Source organism: Epithele typhae, assembly GCF_022376455.1.
Source record: "Epithele typhae strain CBS 203.58 chromosome Unknown BXZ73scaffold_27, whole genome shotgun sequence".
Lineage (NCBI taxonomy): Eukaryota > Fungi > Basidiomycota > Agaricomycetes > Polyporales > Epitheliaceae > Epithele > Epithele typhae.
The window spans coordinates 35,740-59,415 of NW_025954218.1; the positions used below are offsets into that span (position 1 = coordinate 35,740).

At 61.5% G+C, this 23,676-nt stretch overlaps 10 protein-coding genes and 1 non-coding gene across 11 annotated transcripts; 5 read left to right on the forward strand and 6 right to left on the reverse strand.

The window, feature by feature from the left end:
• Positions 1–386: 386 nt before the first annotated feature.
• BXZ73DRAFT_101780 (uncharacterized protein) lies at positions 387–1,412 on the forward strand (the record flags this gene model as incomplete). The annotated part of the gene is made up of 3 exons (XM_048015010.1): positions 387–608; positions 664–825; positions 879–1,412. The coding sequence occupies 3 exons, from the start codon at positions 387–389 to the stop codon at positions 1,410–1,412; spliced, it is 918 nt and encodes a 305-aa protein (XP_047877380.1).
• Positions 1,413–1,805: 393 nt separating this feature from the next.
• Positions 1,806–3,394, reverse strand: BXZ73DRAFT_101781 (uncharacterized protein; the record flags this gene model as incomplete). Its single annotated transcript, XM_048015011.1, has 11 exons — positions 1,806–1,938; positions 2,006–2,110; positions 2,179–2,221; positions 2,288–2,470; positions 2,527–2,625; positions 2,674–2,762; positions 2,816–2,868; positions 2,928–2,947; positions 3,012–3,052; positions 3,113–3,235; positions 3,306–3,394. The coding sequence occupies 11 exons, from the start codon at positions 3,392–3,394 to the stop codon at positions 1,806–1,808; spliced, it is 978 nt and encodes a 325-aa protein (XP_047877381.1).
• Positions 3,395–3,850: 456 nt separating this feature from the next.
• On the forward strand, positions 3,851–4,828 carry BXZ73DRAFT_90253 (thymidylate synthase; the record flags this gene model as incomplete). The annotated part of the gene is made up of 2 exons (XM_048025571.1): positions 3,851–4,358; positions 4,416–4,828. 2 exons carry the CDS (start codon positions 3,851–3,853, stop codon positions 4,826–4,828), a joined length of 921 nt encoding a protein of 306 aa, XP_047877382.1.
• A 1,783-nt stretch (positions 4,829–6,611) lies between these two features.
• On the forward strand, positions 6,612–8,447 carry BXZ73DRAFT_47765 (FAD-binding domain-containing protein; the record flags this gene model as incomplete). Its single annotated transcript, XM_048019933.1, has 6 exons — positions 6,612–6,802; positions 6,861–6,979; positions 7,050–7,193; positions 7,248–7,989; positions 8,051–8,140; positions 8,201–8,447. The coding sequence occupies 6 exons, from the start codon at positions 6,612–6,614 to the stop codon at positions 8,445–8,447; spliced, it is 1,533 nt and encodes a 510-aa protein (XP_047877383.1).
• A 1,093-nt stretch (positions 8,448–9,540) lies between these two features.
• BXZ73DRAFT_90255 (NAD(P)-binding protein) lies at positions 9,541–10,526 on the forward strand (the record flags this gene model as incomplete). The annotated part of the gene is made up of 5 exons (XM_048025572.1): positions 9,541–9,578; positions 9,640–9,884; positions 9,908–10,197; positions 10,253–10,322; positions 10,396–10,526. The coding sequence occupies 5 exons, from the start codon at positions 9,541–9,543 to the stop codon at positions 10,524–10,526; spliced, it is 774 nt and encodes a 257-aa protein (XP_047877384.1).
• A 763-nt stretch (positions 10,527–11,289) lies between these two features.
• BXZ73DRAFT_t109 lies at positions 11,290–11,369 on the forward strand. The gene has a single exon. It is a non-coding gene; the product is annotated as a tRNA-Leu (tRNA).
• A 1,253-nt stretch (positions 11,370–12,622) lies between these two features.
• Positions 12,623–14,223, reverse strand: BXZ73DRAFT_90256 (chitin synthase III catalytic subunit; the record flags this gene model as incomplete). The annotated part of the gene is made up of 7 exons (XM_048025573.1): positions 12,623–12,657; positions 12,744–12,840; positions 12,977–13,124; positions 13,198–13,352; positions 13,428–13,642; positions 13,890–14,091; positions 14,146–14,223. The coding sequence occupies 7 exons, from the start codon at positions 14,221–14,223 to the stop codon at positions 12,623–12,625; spliced, it is 930 nt and encodes a 309-aa protein (XP_047877385.1).
• Positions 14,224–15,556: 1,333 nt separating this feature from the next.
• Positions 15,557–15,946, reverse strand: BXZ73DRAFT_6922 (uncharacterized protein; the record flags this gene model as incomplete). The annotated part of the gene is made up of 1 exon (XM_048021777.1): positions 15,557–15,946. A coding segment is annotated over one exon (390 nt), but the record flags the coding sequence as incomplete, so codon positions are not given.
• A 21-nt stretch (positions 15,947–15,967) lies between these two features.
• Positions 15,968–16,636, reverse strand: BXZ73DRAFT_11963 (uncharacterized protein; the record flags this gene model as incomplete). The annotated part of the gene is made up of 1 exon (XM_048017457.1): positions 15,968–16,636. A coding segment is annotated over one exon (669 nt), but the record flags the coding sequence as incomplete, so codon positions are not given.
• Positions 16,637–17,641: 1,005 nt separating this feature from the next.
• Positions 17,642–19,370, reverse strand: BXZ73DRAFT_101786 (uncharacterized protein; the record flags this gene model as incomplete). Its single annotated transcript, XM_048015012.1, has 2 exons — positions 17,642–18,418; positions 18,534–19,370. 2 exons carry the CDS (start codon positions 19,368–19,370, stop codon positions 17,642–17,644), a joined length of 1,614 nt encoding a protein of 537 aa, XP_047877388.1.
• A 2,381-nt stretch (positions 19,371–21,751) lies between these two features.
• Positions 21,752–23,449, reverse strand: BXZ73DRAFT_101787 (uncharacterized protein; the record flags this gene model as incomplete). Its single annotated transcript, XM_048015013.1, has 1 exon — positions 21,752–23,449. The coding sequence occupies one exon, from the start codon at positions 23,447–23,449 to the stop codon at positions 21,752–21,754; it is 1,698 nt and encodes a 565-aa protein (XP_047877389.1).
• Positions 23,450–23,676: the final 227 nt, after the last annotated feature.

Sequence of the window (23,676 nt, forward strand, 5' to 3'; positions counted from 1 at the left end):
GATAGAAGGGGCAGAGGCCCTTTTAGAGCGCAGGCGACGCGAACGGATGGCGAGCCAAGGTGGTGGACTGCAGACATCAGCAGGCCCAACGCGTCGCTGCACGTGATCGTGGCGTGTTAAAGGATGCGCGTCATTCCTTGCCTCCGTTTCTCACTCACGCTGTACACCATGCCTTCCGTCTCAGGTTTGCTTGTATCTTGTTCACGCATGCACGAGCACGCACTGATGCTTACATGTCAGGCTCGTAAAGCGCATCGGTGGCGGCGGTTTCTCTTCGTGAGTGGCGTACTCCGACCAAGGAGCCAGGCGCGTCGCCCTACGTCATCCGTTGCATGTATATATAAGCGCGTCGCTCTCAATTCATGAGCTTCAAGTTGATCGCCACCATGGCCGCTCTCGCTGCCTTTTCACTCCCTCTCACTACACTCCCTTTTGGCTACGCGTCCTCCGCCCGTTCGTTCTCCTCCACCTCCGCCCGCACTGCATTCGACACCGGCGTCGACAAACGAGACCAATTCTTCGGACGCAGGGCCTGCGGAGTCTGCGGACGCACAGGAACCCGTCTAATACACCGTGTTCCCATCGTCCCCCATTCCGAGCGGGATATTGTGAGTTTCGCAGAGCCTCTACCGTCGTCACCCATGTCACTGACGTTTGCATCAGTGGCGCGAACTCAGAGGCCGCCTTTGGATCCCCGTCCAAGCCAAGCGGCACATTGCGAACGAGCCCCGCAACGGTCTCCTCATGTGCCGAGACCACTGCAGGCAATTCGAGGCGTATCATTTCTTCATCCGTTACTTCCCCGGCCCCGAGAACGATCCCAAGGTGTGTTCACCCTTCCGCCCCTGGCTATATGCGCACCAAACATCCCGGTCCAGCTCGGTCGGTACGTCCTCATCAACTACGCCGATTTCCCAGACCTCCGGCCCTTCCACAACAAGGCCGTCGCCCTCGACGCCCAGGACCACCACGCCCCCTTCCCCGCGCTCTTCATCATCCACGAGATGCGCGTTCGCGGCTGGAACCCGTTCAGCCCCACCGCCCCCGACGCCCCCGACGACATTCCCCCCTGGCAAGACTGGCCCGTATCTCGCGGCGCTTTGCAGCCTGCGGACGGCGGGCCGGGACTGTTTGTCCGCGGCCTTCCGGCGCGTCAGGCTGCGCCTCCGACGCCGCCTCCCGACTCTCCACTTGCGGGCGTGCCAGACGCGAACGCGGACGAGGGTGGCTCGTCGACTGTCATTCTCCCGCCTGCGGGTGACGCACTCGTGGAGATCGTGGCGGCGACGCACACGATGCCGGCGTGGCAAGCGCGCGAGGTCGAGAACACGAGCCGGGAGGGCGCGGCGGCGGAGGACATCCGCATCGAGGTTCAGGAGCCTGCGGAAGCCGGACGGAACTTGTTTGTGTGATTATTGGGACGCTTGAACGGCTCTCGGTGCGCGAGTCGCGGTAGCGTGCATGATGTAATGATGGAACAAGACGTCTTCTGTGTTGTACATTATGTTTTTAGAGCTGCAACCATTGATGTTGTAGAAGCACGCCCATAAAATTGTTCCGGAGCACTTACCCCTCAAAACCCAAAGAAAAGTATGTCCACATCGTCTGAGACGGACCAAACCATTTATGCATCTATGGTATACACAGAAGGACGATAGCGCTCGGTCAACTGACAGGCGGGGAATGAAGCTTTGAAGAGCGATCGGGGGAGACAGTATAGTACAGCGCCGATCATGGGGCGCGTGGGTCCAAGTAGCCGCGACGACGAGTACGACGACGAGAGGTCCGCGACGCGCCGTGGAACGTCAGCCAGGATTGGAGCTATGGAGTCCAGATGCGTGCGCTTGGTCCGCGGACGCGGTCGACGCAGTCGTCGCGGCGGAGCGCTGCGTGTCCGTCTTCTCCGTCTCGCCGAGCGAGATCGCAGTGTCGATCGGCCTGGAGAGCGAGCCACGATCGTGATCAGCCGGCGGCACGCGGCACCGAACCGGACCCTGGGACTTACATCGTCGACAGTGGGAGGGTGGTGATGTACATGCCGGCGGTGGAGGGGCTATTGGCGCGCTCGTATTCGTCGAGAGAGAGCATGGCGTGCGCGGACGCGACGACGCTGGATGAGCACGGCGGGGACGTCAGCGTGAGGGCTGACGTTTGAGCGGGCAGAGGAGAGAGACGGACCTGATGACCATCGCAGGGGTCGAGAGCAAAATGTCCATGCCAACTGAACGTGAAAGGAGGTGAGACTTCCTCGCAAGGAGACGGTGGCGGACAGAGGACAGAAACGTACTGTTGAGGTCGAGAATGGCGAGAACCGCGACGGGAACGTTGACCGCGCAGGTCGTGATGATGTACCAGATACCCTGGACGCAGAGCGCATCGCCGACGTGCCACTTGCGGCGCTCTTGGAGATGCTGCACTTTGTGGACTGCGTAGAGAGTGGAGGATACGATGACGACGTCGTAGCCGAACGCTGTTTCAACAGATGTGAGACGGGGCGCAGGGAAGTAAGAGGATAGGATGACGTACAGTAAGAGTAGAAGGTCGCAAGCATCTTGCTGTCCCATTGGACAATGTCGCATGCCTGCCGTGCGGCGTTCCACTGCGAGCGCACAGTCAGGACGCCCTCTGGGGATTGTCAGTGCAGGAGAGAACGCAGAGGATGAGGTGGCGTACGCAGGACGACGAGCACGGCTTGGACGAAGCCAAGAAAGCTAAGGACGACGATGGGGAGGCGCATCGAGAGCGCGTGAAAGATCACGAGACTGCACGGCGAGATCAGACGAACTTGATGGGGACTGGATAAATGGCGACGTACGGGCGGGTGCAGAGGATCCAACTTGCGAACATTGCACAGATGCTACCGACTGCCTGCCAGACCGGTGGGCATCAGTCACGACAAAACAGACCGGGGGCGGAGGAGAACGAACGGCGAAGAACCGGTAAGCACCTGCAGGAAGCAAGCGATCAGCGTGTGCCGACAGCTGAAGCCAGGTCGAAGCACGCGAACGCACCGTCGCAGTCCACATGAACTGTCGTGTTCTGGGAGATCACGCTGGGCGGCGGGGCTCGGGTTTGAGTTCGGGGTGTCGATCAGCAAGCCCCTGAGACTCACAAGAAGAGCAGGGTGGAGAGGACGAGGTAGCGGGCGAGGAGGAAGGGCACGTAGACCAGGCGGAAGGGTCGCTTGCGGAGAAGCAGCTCCCGCTCGATGCGGAGCTGAGTCACGATGTGCATACTAGGTGCGAACGAGGGACGGGGAGGTATGCTTGAGGGCGGAGTGCTAGAGAGGAGAAGGACAGACGTACCCGTGGAAGCCGAGGAGGAATACCGCATTTTGCTGGTAGAGGAAAAAGATGTACTTGACCACAGCGGGGTCGTTCCAGTCGACGGCCATGGCGTTCACGGCGCAAGCGGGGGTGGTGGTCGAGGTCGAGGGAGATGCGGGGTCATGACCGGCGACCTAGGCCAGCGATCGTCGACGTCGCCAGGGTCGCTTGGCCGCGCGCGGTGGGAGTACTCGGCAGTCGATAACATCCCGGCGATTAATCCTGCGGGCGCGGAGCTGCGCGGAGGGGATCTGAGATGGGGTCTTGTGTGCGGGCGCCCCGATCGCCTCTTGAGCGTTGACGAACCGTTCACGGAGTCGGGGTTGGAACGCGTCGCCGAGCTACGACGCGGAGACTGCGATGGACAGAGGATGAGAACAGAGCAGAGAAGCGTCGCAGGGAAAGAAGGAAATAAGAAGTTGGTAGAGCCAAGCCACGTGAGTTGTGACCGACGCGTTTGGATGTGTGCGTGAGTCTACAACATTGTCAAACAACGCGCCTCTCTTCCTCCCTGTTCACGCACAATGACAGTCACCGCCCCCACACGCGCCCACGACGAGCACCAGTACTTGAACCTCATCCGCGATGTCCTCAATACCGGCGACACGCGCCCAGACCGTACTGGCACCGGCACCATCTCCCTCTTCGCCCCTCCAAATCTCCGCTTCTCTCTCGCGGACTCTACCCTTCCCCTCCTCACGACAAAGCGCACATTCTTGAAAGGCATCGTCGAGGAGCTGCTTTGGTTTGTTCAGGGATGCACCGACGCGAAGAAGCTGTCCGCGAGGGGCGTCAAGATCTGGGACGGGAACGGCTCCAAGGACTTCCTCGAGAAGCGTGGGCTGGGACACCGACGCGAGGGCGACCTCGGGCCTGTGTATGGCTTTCAGTGGCGGCACTTTGGCGCGCCCTACGAAGACTGCGACGCGGACTACACCGGCAAGGGCGTCGACCAGCTGCAGGAGTGCATCCGCAAGATCAAGCACGACCCCACCGACCGCCGCATCATCCTCAGCGCGTGGAACCCCGCAGGTGCGTCCTCTCCTCCTTCTCTCTCTGCGCGCCGCTACCGACGCCCCCCGCGCGCAGACATCCCGCAGATGGCGTTGCCCCCGTGCCACATGATGTGCCAGTTCTACGTCCACCTCCCGCCCGCGAACGACCCCACGGCCAAGCCGCGGCTGTCGTGCCTCATGTTCCAGCGCTCGGCCGACCTCGGGCTCGGGATCCCGTTCAACATCGCGTCCTACGCCCTCCTCACGCACATGGTCGCGCACGTCACCGGCACCGAGGCGCACGAGCTCGTCATCCAGCTCGGTGATGCGCACGTCTACCGCGACCACGTCGACGCGCTCCGCACGCAGCTCGAGCGCGAGCCGCGTCCGTTCCCGAAGCTGCGCTGGCCGCGCGCGGTGGAGAGCATCGACGACTTCAAGAGCGAGGACATCGTTGTCGAGGGGTACGATCCGCACCCGACGATCGCGATGAAGATGAGCGTGTAGGTGAATGGGGTGACTAGGATCTGTTATACGTTGAGTAGATCTTGTATCGCATAGCTCTGGCTTTCTTTCATGCTAAGTCGCTGTCTTTTTCAATCATGGATGGGGGAAACCTACGAACCGCACTATGGTGCGAGATGGTTTGGCCACGACCATGCGAGGCAAGCTCGCAGTCTTCAAAGGTGCCTTGGCTATGTCGATATTTTTAGGACAACCAGTCTTGTGAGTCGCCACCCGCTCTCGCTTCCGATCCACATGCAGTCGACTCGAGTCTATCCCCACTTTCTCTAACTTTTGGTTACCGCGTATTTATGGACGTGCCTATCATTCCTTCTCAATCCAGGCCCCCCGTTACGTCTCAAAAAAGCTATGATCTGGACATTCGGCTAGGCCATCGCGAGCCCGACGTGAAAAACGACGACAGGTTAGAATTCACGTTACTGTAGGTTCGCAACACTCATGATAATGAAGAAGATGATTAGCTTCGTCCGCCGGGTGGTGAGTATCGCTAGCTGAACCCACGGTGCCAAGCAGATCGATCACGCGCACGGTTTGAGCTCTCCGACCCCCCGGATGCGTACGCCAAGGACGTAGCTTTCACCCCCATGTCAAGACCCGTACAGCGCGCCACGCATGTATTAAGACCGGGAATGGATCATGATCATCGAATCCATGGTCGGAATTGCTCGCCGCGCGCCGTCAACGTCGACATCAGCATTCAGTACGCTATTTTAAAGACGGGTTCGCTTCCCATGCCACAGGTCTTATCTGTCCTTTGTTTCCCGCCTCATCTCCGGTTGCTGGCTGGGTTTTGACTAGGACCACTGTGCTCCTAGCCTTCACCTCGCTTTGATAGGTCACTTTTTCGCCCTAAGACAGCGGGGGCTGCGTGTAGCTATCAATAGGACGCACCGTACCACGACAGGAGACGGCCATCTAACTCTCTGGATGGAGGTAATGGCATGAGCGCGTTCGCTCCAGACCACCCGAGTAATAACTCGATGACGACGGCGCCTCTCCGGGCCGTCTCTCCGCCTGGCGCCCCAGTCAAGCAGGGCCCGTGCGATGATTCATTTCGGCGTCCACAGCCCGCGCTCCATCGGCACCGGGGCAATGAAAGACCTCGGAGCGCGTTCCCTACGCCTTCCGGTACCAGCTCCGGGCACCAGCTGGCAACTGGTGAGTGTTCGTTTTCGCCTGCAGGAGCTGCACCTCAGGCTCACTATCATCCAACACTTCAATAGTCCGCAAATAGCACCCAGAAGCACAGCACCCAGAAGCCAACGCAATCTGTGCCTCATTTCGTGTAGGCGCGCCGAGAAGCTCTCGTGAGTGCCGTCATCTCCCAGACTCATCCCACCCCCGTCCAACGTATATCTCCTTACGCCTAGGCACCGCCGACCTTTGCGGAACATGTAGCGCGGGCCAGCGGCCCACCCTCGCCACCGCTTTCCGGCCGAAGTTCCGCCCATTCGAGACCACGCTATCCCCTAAGTAAGGATCATGGGGTAGGCTGGTGTATTTCTCCCCCTTAAACGGAGATTGCTGAGACTTTTGTCTCGCTTCAATGTCAGATCGCAGCTGCCCGTCTCACATAAGTAGGCTAAATCGTCGGTTTCATTTCACCGCCCTATGGAGTGCCGCGCTCGAGCTGTCACGTCGGGTCGACAAGAGAGTATAAAGAGCCAGGCGTCGCGCCGTCGTCACTCCGGCTTGCTCTCGACTCGCCCCGCGTCGGTAGTACTCTCCCTGTTGCCTGTTTCCCTACCCGACCTCCTTCTCCACCATGCGCGGTTTTCTTACCTTATCCTTCGTTCTCACCGCCGCAACCTCCGCTTTTGGTGCGTGGGTCCCTGCACGCACTCTCAAGAACCGCGGCTCCAGTGGCCTCATCGACTGCTTGGACGATGCTGGGCTCGACCCTGTCGTCTACAGCGACTCGGCGTACGCGACGGACGCTGCGCCCTTCAACCTACGGTATGCCGTCCATCCCGCGGTGTCATCTCAGTTCCGGACGCTGACCCAAATCCGTCAGACTGCCGTGGAAGCCCATTGCGCTAGTCTACCCCACAGACACCGCTGGAGTCTCCGCCGCGGTCAAGTGCGGTGCCTCTCATGGCGTCAAGGTCAACGCCCGTAGCGGCGGCCACTCGTGTCAGTGTGACCGCGCAGCCGTGTTCATCATTGCCAACGAAGCTAATCCTTTCCTCGAACCCGACTTTAGACGCCGCTTTCGCACTCGGCGGGGCGGACGGTCACTTGACGGTCAGCCTCGACCACCTCCGTCATCTCTCGCTCGACGGCGACGTCGCCACTATTGGCGCCGGTAACTGCCTTGGTGATGTGGCCCTATTCCTTTGGGAGACTGGTGGGTGCGAGTGTATCCCCAGGCATCCGTGTGATACGAATGACCTTTTCGCAGCAAACCGAGCGATGGCGCACGGCACCTGTCCCTACGTCGGCATCGGAGGCCACGCCGGGCAAGGTGGCTTCGGCCTCCCTTCCCGCGCCTGGGGCCTCCTCTCCGACCAGGTCCTGAGCGTCGAGATCGTGACCGCCGACGGCGCCGTCCACACCGCGTCTGCGGACAAGAACGCCGACCTCTTCTGGGCCGTCACCGGTGCGGGCGCGAGCTTCGGGATCATCACTTCCTTTACCACCATCACCCACGAGGCCGTCCCCTCTGTCGCGTTCTCGTACGAGTTCGCGCAATACTCCCCCGCGCAAGCAAGCAAGGCCCTCCAGGCGTGGCAGGAGTTCGCAAACGACCCCGCGTCCCCGCTCGACGTCAACCTCGGCCTCCAGGCGCACGTCAACCCCGGGGACACGCCCACCGGCGTGCTCTTCTCCGTCTCGGGCCAGTACTACACCGCGGACGAGGCGAAGGTGAACGCGACGATGGCCCCGCTGCTCGCCAAGCTCGGCACCCCTTCCAAGACCACAATGGAGGCGCAGGACTGGATCACGAGCGTGCTCTTCCTCGCGGGCACCACCGGGATCGACAGCCTGAACTCGACGCTCGCGCCGGACACCCACGACACCTTCTACGCGACGTCGACGTTCGTGCCGCAGAAGCAGATGATGGCGCCCGCCGCCGCGGACGCGCTCATGGAGTACTTCTACGGGCCCGGCGCGACCTCGAGCGTGGCGTGGTTCGTCATCTTGTGAGTCCACCTGGAGCCGTGCGATGCGGGTGGGAGGCGCCAGGCTCACACGCTCCGACAGCGACCTGTACGGCGGCGGGGAGTCGGTCATCACCCAGAAGCCCGCAGATTTCAACTCGTTCAACGGCCGCGACGCGCTGTACTCGATCCAGTAAGCTCAGGCTCCGACACCCTGCAGATTTCTGATGCTGATCGACCGCCCGCGGTGCAGGTACTACGGCACGATCCCGGCCTCGGTCTCAGACGCGGACGGGATTGAGTTCATCCAGGGCATGAAGGCCGCCGTGGAGGACAACCAGCGCGGGACGGTGTTCCGCGAGTACGTGAACTACATCGACAGCACGTACACTGCCAAGGAGGCGCACAAGCGCTACTACCCCACGCACACGCCCCGGCTGACGGCGCTCAAGAACAAGTACGACCCCGCGCGGGTGTTCAACTTCCCGCAGGACTTCTAGCTTTTCGCGCGGAGTGACGCGATGAGGTGGTACGATCGGACTCCTTTATGATGATGCTTTGGGTTGTTATCGTGGACTTTATAGCCGCATAATCCGCACGCGTGGACTCTGATGCTTATCTGTACGACTAGCACCTACGTTTGTGCTTTTGCGTCCTTGACTGTTCTTAATGTGTACTATTCATCTCATCGTACGATAGCAGCGTTGGGTTCGGATTAAGAGCACTCGCCAGCAGTAAATGAGCGGCGAATGAAGCACCTATAGGAGGGTTTAACGTCTAAGCCTCATCTCATCATTGGGTGGGCTTGTTACTTGGCGTCTAAACTAAGAAGGTGTCGCGGTTGATTACGTAACCGACCGACCGGAGATAGTAAAGTGAGCGCTTATGAATCCCTCTCTGTCTGTCTCCGTCTCCGTCTCTCTGTCTCTCTGTCTCTCTGTCCATCTCTAGATATGGCGGGTGTAGGAACTCACACGTGGTCCCTAGGATGGTTCTCGATGACGATCTGCTATGCTCTATCGCTCGACCCTCTTTACCTCGCGTTTTCCGCAACACGCGCCTACTCTCTCGCCCCGCTGCTATTTTCCGACTCTCCTTACTCGACCCACATGATGCATCCGGGATCGTTCATCCATCAGAGGGGGAAACGCTTGCCATAGTAGAGTGACTTCCTTTTCATTTGCAGCCTTACTAGGCAAGTCATTCGGTGCTTACTACAGGCGACTTGTGACTCCAACACATGTTTGAAGCGTGTCAGTTGAAACATTCGCAGTACAGCGGGCCACGTGGGATTGGAAAGCAGCGTCGGACGCCGCGTTCGGCGCCGGAAGTACCCCGCGTTTCATCGCACATGCAGGTGCGCACCGCTCCCAAACGGACGTCGGCGTTGACCGTATGCAATCCCCGCAGTTATGGTCGTGATGGACCGCCATGGGAAGTCGAGCATAACGGAAGATCGGACTGTCACCGAGCTTACAACTCTCGTCACTACTTCCGTCTGACATTCCCACCAGCAGCCTCCGGGGGCTCAAAATATACATAAACGGCCCAGGTGGAGTACGAGCAACATCATCTCTGTTTACCGTCCCCGCCATGGCCAACGCAAATCCCACAGTCTGGTTCATTGCCGGGTAAGGACATCGAGATTTTCCTCGAGCAGCACCATACTCAGTCTGCATTTTCGTCGTACAGCGCCAAGCGAGGTGTTGGCTTCGAAATGGTCAGCCAGCTCCTACAGTCTCCGTTCAACGTCGTCATCGGCGCCTGTCGGACCCCCGCGAATGCGAACGCCCTGAACACCCTCGCCGGGGCGTCCCAGAACAGGCTGCACGTACTCGCGCTCGACATCACCGACGCGGCCACCATAACGGCAGCGGCAGCGCAATCGGAGGCGCTCGTTGGCAACGCGGGCGTCGACCACCTCGTCAACAACGCCGGTGTGGTCAGTCCTCGCCGCCAGCAGTGTTGAAAGCCAGGCGTCACAGATCTTTTGACGCACGGCGCCTCCCGCAGAATCCGGGAGATAACGACACGGCCGCTACGATGACTGCAGAGGACATGATGGCGGCGTTTCAAGCCAACGTCGTCGGCCCTGCCCTCATCGCCCAAGCGTTGTCGCCTGTGCTTGCGCGCAGCGGGAGGAAGGCCATCGTGAAAATCTCCAGCTCGATGGGGAGCGTCGCCGCGCGCCACTTCCCGGATAACTACAAAGCCTCGTACGCGATCTCGAAAGCCGCTCTTACCATGCTCGTGCGTATCTACACAACATGAGCGCCACCATACTAATGGTAGTATGTGTGCTCAGACAGGAAAACTGGCGGACGCGTATCCAGACCTCACTGTCATTTCCATGTGCCCTGGGTGGCTGCAGACCGGTGCATCTGCAACTCTGACGTAGGCACTGTGCTGGTCCATGACTCACACATATTGCTGCCCCAATCGTCGTAGACATGGGCGGCTCAGGCGCAGCCTTTCCTGTGTCGACTGGGGTGGAAGGGATTCTCAACGTCACTCGAGAACTCAAGCACGACGATTCTGGCTCGTTCTTCGACTTCACTGGAAAGCGTGTGCCATGGTAGACGTATGCAGGCGTGTGTGCCGTTCACGTCTATTATGACGCACGTCAGCCCGAGTCCCAATACACGACACCCTCGACTAATCACCCACGCTCTGCACCTTGTGTGACTGGCAACCCCCCCCCCCCTCCCAACCTTGTCAAATCCTACTACCGCACCATCCTCTGACCCTCTCCCGTGACAACGTACAAGTATCTGTACGGTGGCGGCATGACCCGCCCCCGCGTCGGCTCCCCGAGCGCGTGCAGCGACACTAGTCGAGACACATCCTCACCTGCGAGGTGCACGCCAAGCATCGATGATGAGCGTCCAACGATACAAATAAGCGCATTTAAAGCAACATGCCTGCCTGGACGTGAACACCTTCTCAGTTTTTGGCCGATTCCAGTAAGGAAGTACACGTTGTCCTCCAGGCGCGGAGAAGACTCCTTCATGAAGTTCCGAGGCATCCGCTCCCGTTCTGCCCTGTCGCGAACGGCGCATCCTCGCCCGTGTCGTTCAGCGCGTACGCGAACACAATGTTTCTACTCTGCAAGTTCTCCAACTGGCAGCGTTGCATCGGCTCCAGCTGCGACGAGGTCCGCGAAGTTGTCCAGGGGGCAGTTCGAGAGCACGTCGTGCCAGTCGTCAAACTCGGGGCAAAGAAGGAGGGTCACTCTGTCAGCGGCGGCGTACTGGCTAGTAAAAAGAGGGACGAGAGGGACGAAAAGTTGGGGTAACTCCAGATGTTTTTACCTCAAAATGAACCCGTGTCTACCATTTATAAGGCGAGATGGCCGAGCGGTCTAAGGCGCCAGACTAAGGATCTGGTCCGAAAGGGCGTGGGTTCGAATCCCACTCTCGTCATGGGTTATTTTATGCTCTGTTTTGTGCTGTAAAGCCATGCACGGCAGACTACCATTATCATCAGGGTCAACACTGAGAAGAATTTTGTCGCTGTACGTGTACCGCATCAACAGACCACGTATAACACTCGTACCGTGTGGTATGGTTGCACATTGCCGGAACACTGATGCATGAAGTTGACACGAGGGATGTGGGCATGCTTTGAGTCCCAATTTTTCACCGTCCTTCACGCCGCCCGCGCCTAAGCAGCTTTTCAAAAAGGGCATGCCCGGACGTAGAGACAGCGGTGGCAATGGCGATGCTCGTCTGGTCCAGGGAAAGAGCCCGAGCTCGAGGCCTCGCCCGGACGAGCCACAGCCCGTATCGGGAACTGCATTCGCGCACTCGCGAGGATGGGGCGTTCGACAGGGCGCGGGAGCTGAGGGGGCGGTTGACAATGTTCGTCGAGACATCCCCGGTGTCGTTTGTACCAGGACTGATGTATGTGCGCGACCGCGTTCCGCACCTACACCTTCCTCGAGCCTTTGACCTGGGTGCCCGACATCGAGCGCGCGAACGCGAACGCACACGCACGCACCCCGCACGAGGCCAGAGCCCAGCCGGGCCATCGAATTCGGATCCGCAGCGCAACCCGCCGCGCTCGAGAGGTACACGCGTATGTACATCCAAACTCGCCGCGGACACCCCGCGGCGCGCGCCTGCGACCCGGTGTAGCGCCCAGCGTCGACCGGCGTCGAGTACAGACAGCGCAGTGCGCTGAACAGGGACAGAGACAGGAAAGGGGAACGGGGTCAGGAACCAAGACCAGGCGTCGGCGGAACAAATCGAAGCAAGGAGAGGGGGGAGACAAGAAGGAGGACGAGGACAAGGACCCGCGCCAGACGCAGGAGGGCGGAAGGTGTGCGTGACGAAATGATAAACATAGGTAGAGCGTACAGTACGTGCGGGTCGGAATCCTAGGTGGGACAGACACAAGGGGGTAGGGCGAGGAAGGCACAGCATAACATAGCTGAATACACGAGTGAGCGTCAGTGGACGGGGCGGCGGCTCCGGCCTGGTAGTTGGTGTTTAAACATTCGGGAATCGCCGAGAACAATGCGCGGGGCCGGTGCGTCTAGGGTGGGTTCCGGGGTTGGAAGCGGGCGCGGGTGGCGGTCCGGGTGGCTGGGGCTCGGATTGAGGAATTAAAAGGTGCGTTCAGAGGTCGTGAGGGGCGTTAGACGGGAGGCGGGCCACGGGCCACGGCGCGTGTGTTACCGTGGGTAGTACACCTCGTCTTCCCACGATTCTGCACATGAGGAGTGTGAGACGGCGACGCGCGAAAAGGAGTACGGCCAAGGATGGGCGGTCGAAAGCATGAGGGCAGAAACGCACCTTCCGTGATGCTTCTCCATGCCGCGTACAGCACGCCTACTGCTGCGGTCTCGAGTATTGTCGCTACGAACGAGCCGTCGACTTTGTTGTTCGTACCCTAGAAGGAAAGGGCAAAGGGGGCGTCAGGGACACAGGCACGGCGAACACGGGCGAAGGAAGCGAAACCGCGTTGTGGGCACATGTGTGCAGGCTGTGCCCATTATAGCGATCGCTGGATATGAGAGGAGACGTACGTTGCAGATCACCTTGCCGAGCAGGAAGAAGTCGAGCTGGCTGAGCACAAAGAGGACGGCGGCGAGCACGTAGTACCACATCGGGCGGACCTCGTTCAGCATCCCAAGCACGACATAAGTCATGATGACGAGATACAGGATCACGGCACTGGAGGAGCGGGGGCGTGAGAACGCGAAAGGAAGCGGGGACAATAGCGGGAGATAGAGTGGATTGAACTTACACGCCGGGCCAGATACTGGTGAGGACGAAAAGCGCGATGCTATTCAGGTCAGATAGCGGATTCGAGGGACCGAAGACGTTGCTGAAGGAGAAGGCGACATCAAGAGCGATGTAGGTCGTGGCAGCGAAGAAGGCGGCGGCGAAGAAGTCGAACGGCTGCCGCGCGGCGGGTGAGCATGAGAGCGGGACGGGGGAGGGCGACATGCGCGCGGGAGGGGATGAAAAACGTACCAAGAGCGCGCTGATTGTGCCATCCTCAACTACCTGCGTGCTCACGATCGCATTTGCGAGCAAGGCCCAAAAGGTGGCAGTGACGAGACCGGCATGGACAGCGGTGATGGCGGTGAGAGCGGTTGAACCTTGCTCAAGGAAGGAGCCGGTGGAGAGAAGTTGGAGGGGGAGGGTGAGGAAGTAGAGGACGAGGAAGATGCGGAACTCGAGACGACCTGCAGGCAGGAGAGGATGAGCACGAGGACGATATTAGGACGGAAATAAAGCCGTGGGACGGGAATGGGAGTAGAGTTGAGAGCGACGGAGCTGCTGTCGGGCACCGGGAGTGAGAGGGTGCACGAGTGCGGAAGGAGGTCGTGAGGTGGCTGGGGATGACGAGGGGAGAAAGAGGCGCAGGAGGGGCGAGGGGACGCCAGGCGGAGAAGGAGAGTGACGAGGAGGTGAGCGGAACAGGGAACGCACCAACAGCAGCCCTCCTCCTAGATGTCCAGAAGATGAGGAGACCGACGAAGACGATGCTGAGGGCACAGGCGACGGTGTTGGCGATGTTGCCCAGGTTGCCGTTGCCGGCGCGGGGGATGGCACACTCTGGGTTCACACCTACAGGCGCGGTGGCTGGATCGCTGGAGACGGAATTGAAGACAGAGCTGTTGTGGTGTTCGACCTGGAGGAGAAAGTCAACGACGGGCGCTGGGAAGAGGAGAAGTGATCGACGGACCTGGCGGTAGAAGAGATTGCACCAGGGATAGGACGGCACCTGGGAGCAGAGGGGCTTGAAGTCCCCGAAGCGAGTCATCCCGGCAGAGCGGCGGAGATGGGGCGAAGGGGGGCTTTGGGTATCCGGGAGGAGGAGGAGGAAGGGGCGACGGCCGCCGGTCGATGTGCAGGTCGATTTGATGTGGGCACGGGCGCTCGCAGTGGAGGATACGGCACGAGGCGCGGGCCGATCAGGCAGGAGGACTCAGCTCGTCGTCCGCGAGCTCGTCGTCGACGGTGGCGGGGGGCGGTTCGTCGTTGCGGCGGTCGGGATGCCAGCAGACCGAAAGCGTCGCAGCTAATGAACAACAAAGAGAGGAGGCGCTCCACGACCACCGTTGCCCATGGGCCGTCCCCATCCAGACACGGCGACCGCTGAGTCAGCAGCCCCCCTCGGCTATCCGCCCAGCTCGCAACCGTCGAACGCATCCTGCTTTCGCCAGGGAATATTAAGCCCACTCTGATCTTCATTCGCCCCGTCGCCCCCTTTTCCCCAGTTCGCACCGCCGTCTCGCAGCAGAGCCCTCTCCAGTCCTCACCACACCGCCTCTCCCCGTCTGCGATCTGAAGCTGCCAACCGCAGGGGCTCTCCGCTCTGTTCGCGGCTGGTCTAGGTCTCTGACGGTGAGAGTTGCACGTCTCACTCCAACGTAAGGTGGCGCTAAGTATGCACGGCGCCGTGGCTACGACCACTGCTTATCAGATTTAACCATCAGCCATGTTCCCAAAATCCCTGCGTCCACGGCGTATCCCTCTCATTCAGCGCGGGATGATCATCAGTCGGGCCCGCCGGGGTCTCGGGTACAGATGCCAGAAGGCCAAGAGCACTTCGGAAATCCATCCGTAAAGTGTACGGAGCATCATCATTGGTCACTCACAACTACAAGCCGGCCCATTGCAGCTTGTATCGTTGCGAGGCGGACGCGAGATCCGTGCACTCCGTTACCCGCGCGTAAAAGGCAACAACCCAAGTGAGAACGATCGTACCAGTGCAGTGTCTCTCGCTGCAGCATTCGTCTCCATCCTCGGGCATTCCTCATCGCAAGCCCGTGCGCACTGCCAGCGACCGGCAGACACAGATCTCGAACTGCGCACCACCTACATGGTCAAACATGCTGCGCTCACAGATTTGCCAAGAGATCTCAGAGTCCCCCCGAGCCTCCGAAGCCGGCCCCATCTTTTTTTTTTTTTTTTTTTTTTTTGGTGGAGCGTTTGTGTCTGGGTTTACATTCGTCCTACTGGCGGCTCATCATGTATTACCAGACTCGCTGTTGTAGTCTCGGGGGATTCAAACCTCGAGTAAGATCATTCAACTGTACCTGGGGGAAATGCCATTTACGCACTATGTGTGGGACTCCTGATCCGCGAGAACGCTAACGTCCTCTCTTAATACCCACTAAAACCCCACTGTTCGTTACCCAATCGTGTCTTAGGCTTTCACTGTCTTCCAATAGCTTGCCCCAAACCCTTTCGACAGAGGCTATTAAAGCTTTTCTTTTTTTATCGCTCTCTGTTAGAGACGCTACGCGCCTATCCAGCGTTAAGCGCCTATCTATCGTGGCATACCATCTATTCACGATCTCCCTTTCGCTCAGTTCCTCTCCATCGTTTGCGATTACTCTCTCGCATCTCAGCTTCCATATTAGGTATGCAGTCTCTGACACCAATATTGCCCATCTCTTCTCTGCATCGTGATTTCTTTTTCCATTTCTCATCTTTATTTCCGCGTTTCCCGCTGCCACTATCGTACCCCACGATGGGTTCAGCGGTTTTCCTCCGGAGTCCTTCCATGTTTTGTCGAGGAGCTTCCATATCTCTCTTCTTCCTTTTGCTTTGCACTCGAAGAGTATGTGGTCCATTGTTTCCGTTGTTCCGCATGTTTTGCATGTCGCTCGTTCTCTTTGTTCGGGTGACATATTTGGTCTGAGCCATTTTTCCCCGATCATGTACGCATCGTGGGTGGCCATCCACATCCATTGTGCTGCCTCTCTCGTGATCCTGTCACGTTTTCTGATGCCTTTCCATATAGCTGCCTCCGTCAGCTCTCTTCCAAAGGCTGTCTTCGCTGTTTCCTGGATTTTTTGGATCTGCTTTCTCGTCGATGGTCTTTGCTCGTACTCTTTCTCTTTTCGTTCCCTTATCGCCCGGTACGCCCTTTTTTGTGTCATCTTATCGAGCCGGGCTCCTGATAGTTCGAAAATTCTTGCTTGTTTCAGGTCGATTTCGTCAGCCACTTGTTTCCTTGCTCCTTCGCCGGCGAGTTTGTCCGCGCCTTCGTTCAGTGCGTGGCCTTGATGGCCCTTTACCCATTTGAGCGCAGTCGGTCCCTGTCTTTCTCGTAGCCTCGAGATGATAGCTTTTGTGAGTTCTTTTTCGGCCTTTCCTTCGTATCCTGCGTCTTCGTTTTTCTCTTTCTGGTCCGTTACTTCTCCTCGAATCGTCATTGAGTCCGAGCCGGCCCCATCTTTCGCCCTCACGTGGCGCGTCGGTCGCGAACGCGAGCGGGGGGCGGGAGCATTTCGCATCCTCTCCGGCCTCGCAGAAACTTGAAGGAACAAGAAATTCAAGCCACACGGCCCGCCCCGTCCGTCGACCCCGCGCGCCGCCAGAGGCGTCTTCGGCGGCGCGCGCGGGAGAACAGCGCGTCGTCGACTTCGCGAGGGCAGCGCGAGCAGGCGGGCAGAAGGGACGCGCACCTGTGGGAAGCGCACCGTGAAGATCGGAGAATGCAAAGCCAGGGGAGACGCGTTGAAGATTTGAAGCTTTGCGCATACGCTTAACCCAAAGCAACCCTGAGGCCTGAAGCTTGAGGGCCTGACAGCCTGGGACCGAGAACGACTGAAGACGACGGGCTCCCCCCTGCTGGGTCACACTCGACGCCTTGGGATGGTTGCCTGGAGGGAGCTTGAGCGCGGGATTCGCGGTGACCTCTCACGGGAGAGTCTATCTCGATGTATGGAAGTTATATTGGTAGGGTCTCCGGCAGCGCCGTTTCTAGAACGGCGGTCGCTTTCTATGCCCGACGTGTGTATGAATCCGTCTGGGGTTAGAGGCAAGGGGCACGTAAAGCGGAGACAAACAAGGAGTGTTGGGTCTGAAAGTATTTTACTGAAGTACAGTGGCTGGTTTCGTGCACTAGCTCGATGCTGTGCTCCAGAGTGCTCGCAGAGGGAAGAAAAGATGGGTACAAGTACAGGTACGATACAAGCTAGAGAGACATCCGAGGCAAGCGTGGGGTAGGGGAGGCTCGACCATGGCTCGGAAGGTTCACCGGGGAGAAATGCTGTACAACAATAATGACAAGAAATCGAAAATGGGCGTAGCAGCAGGGTTTACCGTTCGCAGTCAGCGTAGAGATCACGGATCTCGAGGGAGAGGCTGCAGGAGTATCCGCGCAGAGCTCAGCGCTCAGCACATGTCCATGGCCGGCGCCGCGCACATCGATCACAGCTCAGATCTCAGACCGCGACCGCGCACACCTTCTGCGTCACCCTATGCTCCACCTCCACATACACCCATTTCTCGCCCTCGTCGCCCCGCCTGCAGTTCTCCACGACGCGATGCAAGAACGACTTCTTGCGGACGACGGTCCGCGCCGGAGCCCCACCACAGCCCACGAACGACGACGGCCCGTGCCCGTGCACCGAGTCCGAGCCAGCTGGCGAACCCGGCTGCCCGCAGTCCGACTCGCTCCCGCTTGACTGCGGGCACGGCGCGTGGTTGTAGTACCGCCGCGCGAGCACCTCCGCCGGGTCCGCCGGCGGCGCGACGGGCGAAGCGACCATCGTCCGGCTCGAGCCCGACGTGCTCGAGAGCGGGACCGGGCTCCCGACGCTGCGCACCACACGCTTCACCATCGTAGCGGACGTCGGGGGAGGGGCGGCGGACGCCGGCGGTGCGGCGGGTGGTGCGGTCTGGCTGCGCGTCGGCGGCGGGCGGCGCGATGCGGGCAGGGGAGGAGGGGGAGACGGCGTGCGGGGGGCACGCGTCTTCTTCAGCCGGCGACCGGTCGCGAGCGGGACGTTGAAGCATATCTGGCGGTCGGCGTCGCGGAGGGTGGACCAGGCGGTAGAGGCGGCGGTCGAGCACGCGGCGCTGTCGACGGGGTGCAGCCGGCGGTGGCGGCGGCTTCCGGGGGTGAGGGAGGGCGTGGGCGGGTTCGCGGCCAGCCACGGGGGGAGGTCGACTTCGATGTACTGATCCGTTGATGTCGTCGTCACTGAGAACGCGGAGGACTGTCGATGTCGTCGGCCGCGGAGGGGGGAGGAAGCGAGGCCGAAAATGGGGAACAAAAATGACGGAAGAGGGGGTAAGGACGCGCGACGGAGCGAGCTCAGAGCACAGACGCACCATGTTGTTGACGTGCTCCCAGCTGCGGGAGCTCCCCGACCGACGCGCGAGGCGCAGGACCTCGCAGAAGCCCTCGTCCGTCACGTCGCTGTCCGAGTCGCAAGGCATAGGCACCGCCCGCCCGCGCATCCGCCCCGCGTATCGTCCGTCGAAGCGGCCACTGAGCTCGACGACCTCAACCCCCGTGTCTGTATCCTTCTCTTCCTTCTCCTCTTCCTCCTCCCTCTGCCGCTGCATCTGCATCTCCGTCTCCAGCTCTACCTCCCGCTCGAGCTCGAACTGGAGGTCAACCGTGGTGTCGACCCGGAGCGCCATCCGCCTGTTGCGGATCTGCTCCGAGAGCCGTCCGAGCGCGTTGGGCAGGCGCGTCCGCCGGCTGCAGGGCGCGGCGACGTTCGCGATCGACGCGAGCGCCATCGACGACGCCGCCGCGGGCGAGTCCGGCATCCGGCCGCCGCCCGCAGGCCCGGGGGTCCCGAGCCCGAGGAAGGAGCGCGAGTCGAGGGTCGGGCAGGCGTCCATCGCGTGCTGCGCGAACGCGAACGAGTCTGCCCCGGCGGAGTGGCATCCCGGGTACTGCGGCGGGTGCGGGTATCGCGCGTACACGTGCGCGCCCTCGTCGTCCGCGAGGAGCGTGTGCGAGTCGTCGGAGGCGCGCTCGACGGCGATGCGCGGCGTGCGGACGAGGGCGACGTCGGTGAGGGCGAGGGAGGACTGGTCGTCGGCGAACGCGCGGCCGTCGCGCGGGGAGTCGTCGGGCGCGCACGGGAGCTTGGGCTCCGAGTCGAGCAGGTGCGCGCCCGAGAAGGTCACCATGCCGTCGTGCGGGTCCCACATGGCGGCGAAGGTGAGCGCGGTGCGCGGGGGACGAGCTCGGACCAGCGGTGCGCGCGGTCGGGCCCGTCGCGGTCCTTGGGCCTCAGTCCGGTCGGGATCTTGTGCGTCTTCGGAGGGGTCTGGGAGGAGAGGAAGGGGGGGTCTTTGTGTGGAACAAAGGCAGACCACAAAGCACTCACGGTGGGTGGCCTTGGGGAAGCTGAAGGCATGCCGTGAGCGTGTTGTCGTATGTACAAAGGCGGGTGAAGAACGAAGAAGGCTGGAGGACGCCCTGTCAGCGAGCCCAAAGCGGAGGTAGCGAACGAAGGCGGTGGAGGAGAAGGAGCGAGGGGGGAGTCGGCGTATGGCCAGCACACGCGTGCGTCTTTCAAGAGCAAGCAGGAGCGAGGGGCTGCCCGTCCGCGAACCCTCCGCCGTCTCATAAGTCCGCCTTCTCTCGCGACAGGCAGCGCTCGGGGGTGTGCACGCAGTGGGGCCGCGGTGCCCATTGGACGCCGTTCCCGTCCCCCTGGTGCGCACCGTCCCTGGACCTCTGCCCTGTCCATCCTCCTCCTCTCACGCCGCCAAAAACGCGCCTGCCGCGTTCGCAGAAGCTCGCCTGGGCCCGTGGTCGTCCGCCCGGCGCCCCTCGCGTTCGCGCCTTCTTCGACTGCCGCAACTGCCACCCTCCCTTGGCCGCATCTGCCGCCGCAGAGGGCGTCGCCGTCCACGGCCGCGAGCAGCGCAGGGAGGGTGTGGATGCCGAGAGAGAGCAACCGGGACCCAGCGGAGTGGACGCTGCAGCCCTGCTTATCGCCTCCCGGCCCGGCGGCTCGCCAAAAGGGACCATCCTTTCATTGAAGAAGGCCAACGTTGGCGCAGAAGAGCAAACACGTTGCGCGCAAGTGCCCTGGACCTGGGATAAGAGGCCGGGTGCGCGTGACATCAACAACGCGAGTGGACGAGGGCGCGGGTCCGACGCCTCCTCCTCCTCCTCCACATCACCTCGGGCCTCGGACGACGTTGTCTGCGCTCGAGCACCGCCGTCCCCTGCGGTCCCCGCGCTCTGTCGGCGAAGCACACTCGCGCATACGACAGCCTGATCCATATCGCGCGCGGCGCACCCTTGTCGGGCCCGTTCCGTCCAAGGTCGGGCGGGGCCGCAGCATGCGCCGGGCACGTTCCGGTCGCACAGACAACCATCCGACTTCCATCTCCCATGACGCCGCTGGTGACGTATGCAGGGTGGGCGTGCGAGCGATCCCACTGGTACTACTTCGTGCGCGCAAGCTCTGGTACTAGCGTCGACGCGTATTCTCCAGGGCTGCACGTGGTCGAGTGCACAAAGGCTTGCAAGGGTGTTGATGGCGCAAGATCGGCACGAGCTCAGAGCGAGTGCAGACGTTTTGAGGAATAGACGGGAGGAAGGAAGGGAAGACGTGTGTACTAGTACACATATTGAGCCCGCGCCCGCCATAACAGACAAGTGGCGATCGCGCGCGGCCACGGCGCTGCGTCCCAGAGATCCATCTCCGCAGAGCCCTCCGTGGCATTGATATGCCCATCAACGGGCGAACTAGACGTCTTGACTGCGCGCATGCAGGTCCGCGCACCTCTCGAATTAGGGTCGTGTCTTGTGTCTTGCGGCCGCCGCCGACCGTCCGCCGATCGATTTGCATTCCCAGTCGTTCTCGATTCTTGCCTCGCTCCATCGAATCCCGACCCAAGCACGTCGGATCCCGACCCAAGCACGTCGGATCCCGACCCGAGCACGTACGCAGAATCCCAAAAGGGTGTAAGCTCGGCTTGAAGTGCGAGACCGTCCCGGGTGGGGAGTACAAGGCCTCCGGTGTACGTCCGCCGCGTGGAAAGCGTCCAGCCGATTTCTTCGCGCGGAGATCCTCGCACCGCCCGCGCTCTGGGTCGCCGGACGGGAGAACAGACCGCTTGTGCGCGCGAGCGGAGTACGAATATTATGCGGGCGCGGCGACGGGAGAAGCCTCGCACGAGGCCGCAGCCTCCACCTGTCCGTGGGTTTAGCGGAGATGAAATCAAAGAGGAGGGAGGAGGACGTACGCGCACGCGGCGCACGCGCAGGGAACAGACGGGGAGGGCCCCCTGCAGCACATGCGTGAATCGGCGGTGGCCGCGGTCGTCATAACCAGGTCTATTGGGACAGGTTCGCGTTTCGCGTCCTCGCCATGATCGGCGTGCATCGACTCTATGTGCCACCTCCGTGCTGCGTGCAGACCCCGCCGCCTCGGGTCTGGCGTTTTTTTGGCGTGCGCACGTAATGCTGCGCCCACATTGCCCTCCCATCTCTTCTGTTCGCGTGCTTGTTTGTCTCCTGGGGTGCGCCGTGCGTATGAATATAGCGGCGCCCCGGCTCTTGATTCGCGCGCTCAGCGCCACGGGAACGAGCACCGTGGCTCGTCGCCCTCCGGCAATCGCCAGTACGGATTCTCGGCGTCCCAGCCGTGAGGATGCGCCCAGGCGCACGCCCCGCCCTGCCCGACCGCGAGCACGCCGACGTGTTGCAGAGTACCTTGGAGCGTGGTACGCACGGCCGCCCACCGGCGCGCGTCGAGCGGGGATGGCGGAGCGGGGTGCGTCGACACGGGCACGGGCACACCGTCGAAGACGAGCCGCGTGAGCCGGAAGCCCATGTCCGCGCGGCGCGCGGCGAGCCGGGCGAGCGAAGCGGCGTGTGTGGGGGATGGCGGGGCCTGAACGCTCAGTGTGCTGAGCGAAGGAAGGTACGCGTCGTGCGATGCGAGGAGCGTGTCCGTGAGCGTGATGAACATAGCCGCGTGCGTCGGTTCGGCGTCGGGGAGGGCCATCACACCGAGCGTGTTCAGCTCGGGGGCGCGACGGAGCAGGGCGGGGAGGAAGGACCAGTCCGCGCTGGAGACGTGTAGGACGTCGAGCGCGGAAAGGTCGAGAACGTCGAAGAGCGCAAGGAGCCACGCTGTGGTGCGTTTCGCCTGGAATTCGGCTTGAATCCATAGTGCGGATGGGGAATTTTCACCTGCCGCAGCGGAGTTCGGAGTTTGGCCGTGGGACTCGACCAAGACGTAGGCACGGGATGGGTCTGCGGCGAGCTCGAGGCGGGCGATGGGACCCAAGAAGCGTAGAGACGGGAGATGATTGTCTCCAACGTCGGTGTGGGCCTGCACGACGGCGTCGTGAATACGTACGCGCACCGGGTGCATGGGAATGGGATCGAATGTGATGCATGAGAGCAGCGCGGCGGCGGTTTGCATGGTAGCGCAGCAGGTCGTCAGGCTGCGGAGGTGGGGGAGCGCGACAGGCGTGACGGGGGGATCGAGGACAAGCTCGCGCACCAGGTAGCTCCAGATCTGGCCATAATGGAGCGTCTCGAGCCGAGGGCAATTGCGGAGGAGGAGGGTGAGGGAGGCGAGGGAAAGCTCCTCCTGGAAAAAGTAGGATATGTTGAGGTGGACGAGGTTGGGGAAGTGGTTACCGGGCAGCCAATGGCGTACGTGGAGGAGGGCGAGGGCGCGAAGGGAGGTGGTTTGACCGCGGAAAAGAACGGGGTGGGGCGCGAGCTCGACGCTCGAGCTTTTTTCGCATTGAATGGTGAGGGCCTCGAGGGTGGGGCCGGCAAAGTCGAGGCGGGGGAGATGGACGGCCTCGAGCCGGACATCAAACCGGCGCAAGCGAGGACTTGCGGCGACGAGGAGGGCGTCGAGGTCCGAATGGGAGATGCCGGGATGGGTGATTGACAAACAAACGGCAAGGTCGAGAGGCGCGGTGCGGGAGCGGTTGAGGAAGAGGCGGATGTGGTGGCCGTTCTGGTCATCGGCGCGGGACCAGAGGACGGGGAGGGCGAGGGCGATCTGACGCCATTGGCGGGAGACGTGCGAGACGGCGATGATGGCGAGGCAGAGGGAGGTCTGCCAAGGCCATGTCTCGATGTCGAGGCGGGGGCGGAGGGCGGTGTGGGCGGCCCAGAGCTGGTGGAAGACGAGGGCGAGGATCTCGACCGGGAGGCGGGTGACGGGCGATGTGGACGAAGCGGGGCGCGGGGCGCGGAGTCGGGCAGGGGCGGGGCGGCCTGAGGCGGGGGCGTGAACCATCGCGGCAGCGAGTGTCTGCGCGGCGGGAGGCCCAAGTCCGCGAGCGGGCTGCTAGGGGCCGCGGGGCCCACGCGGCGTTAGGCCTTCTATCTATAGGTCTTGCCCTCGAGGACCTCCAGCTCGTCCCGGGACGTCCACCCGGGGCGCGTGCGGGGTGCGAGAGGCGACGGGCGGGAGAAGACGCGAGCCATCGTCTGCAGCGGGGCGGCGACGATGGCGGTTTGAAG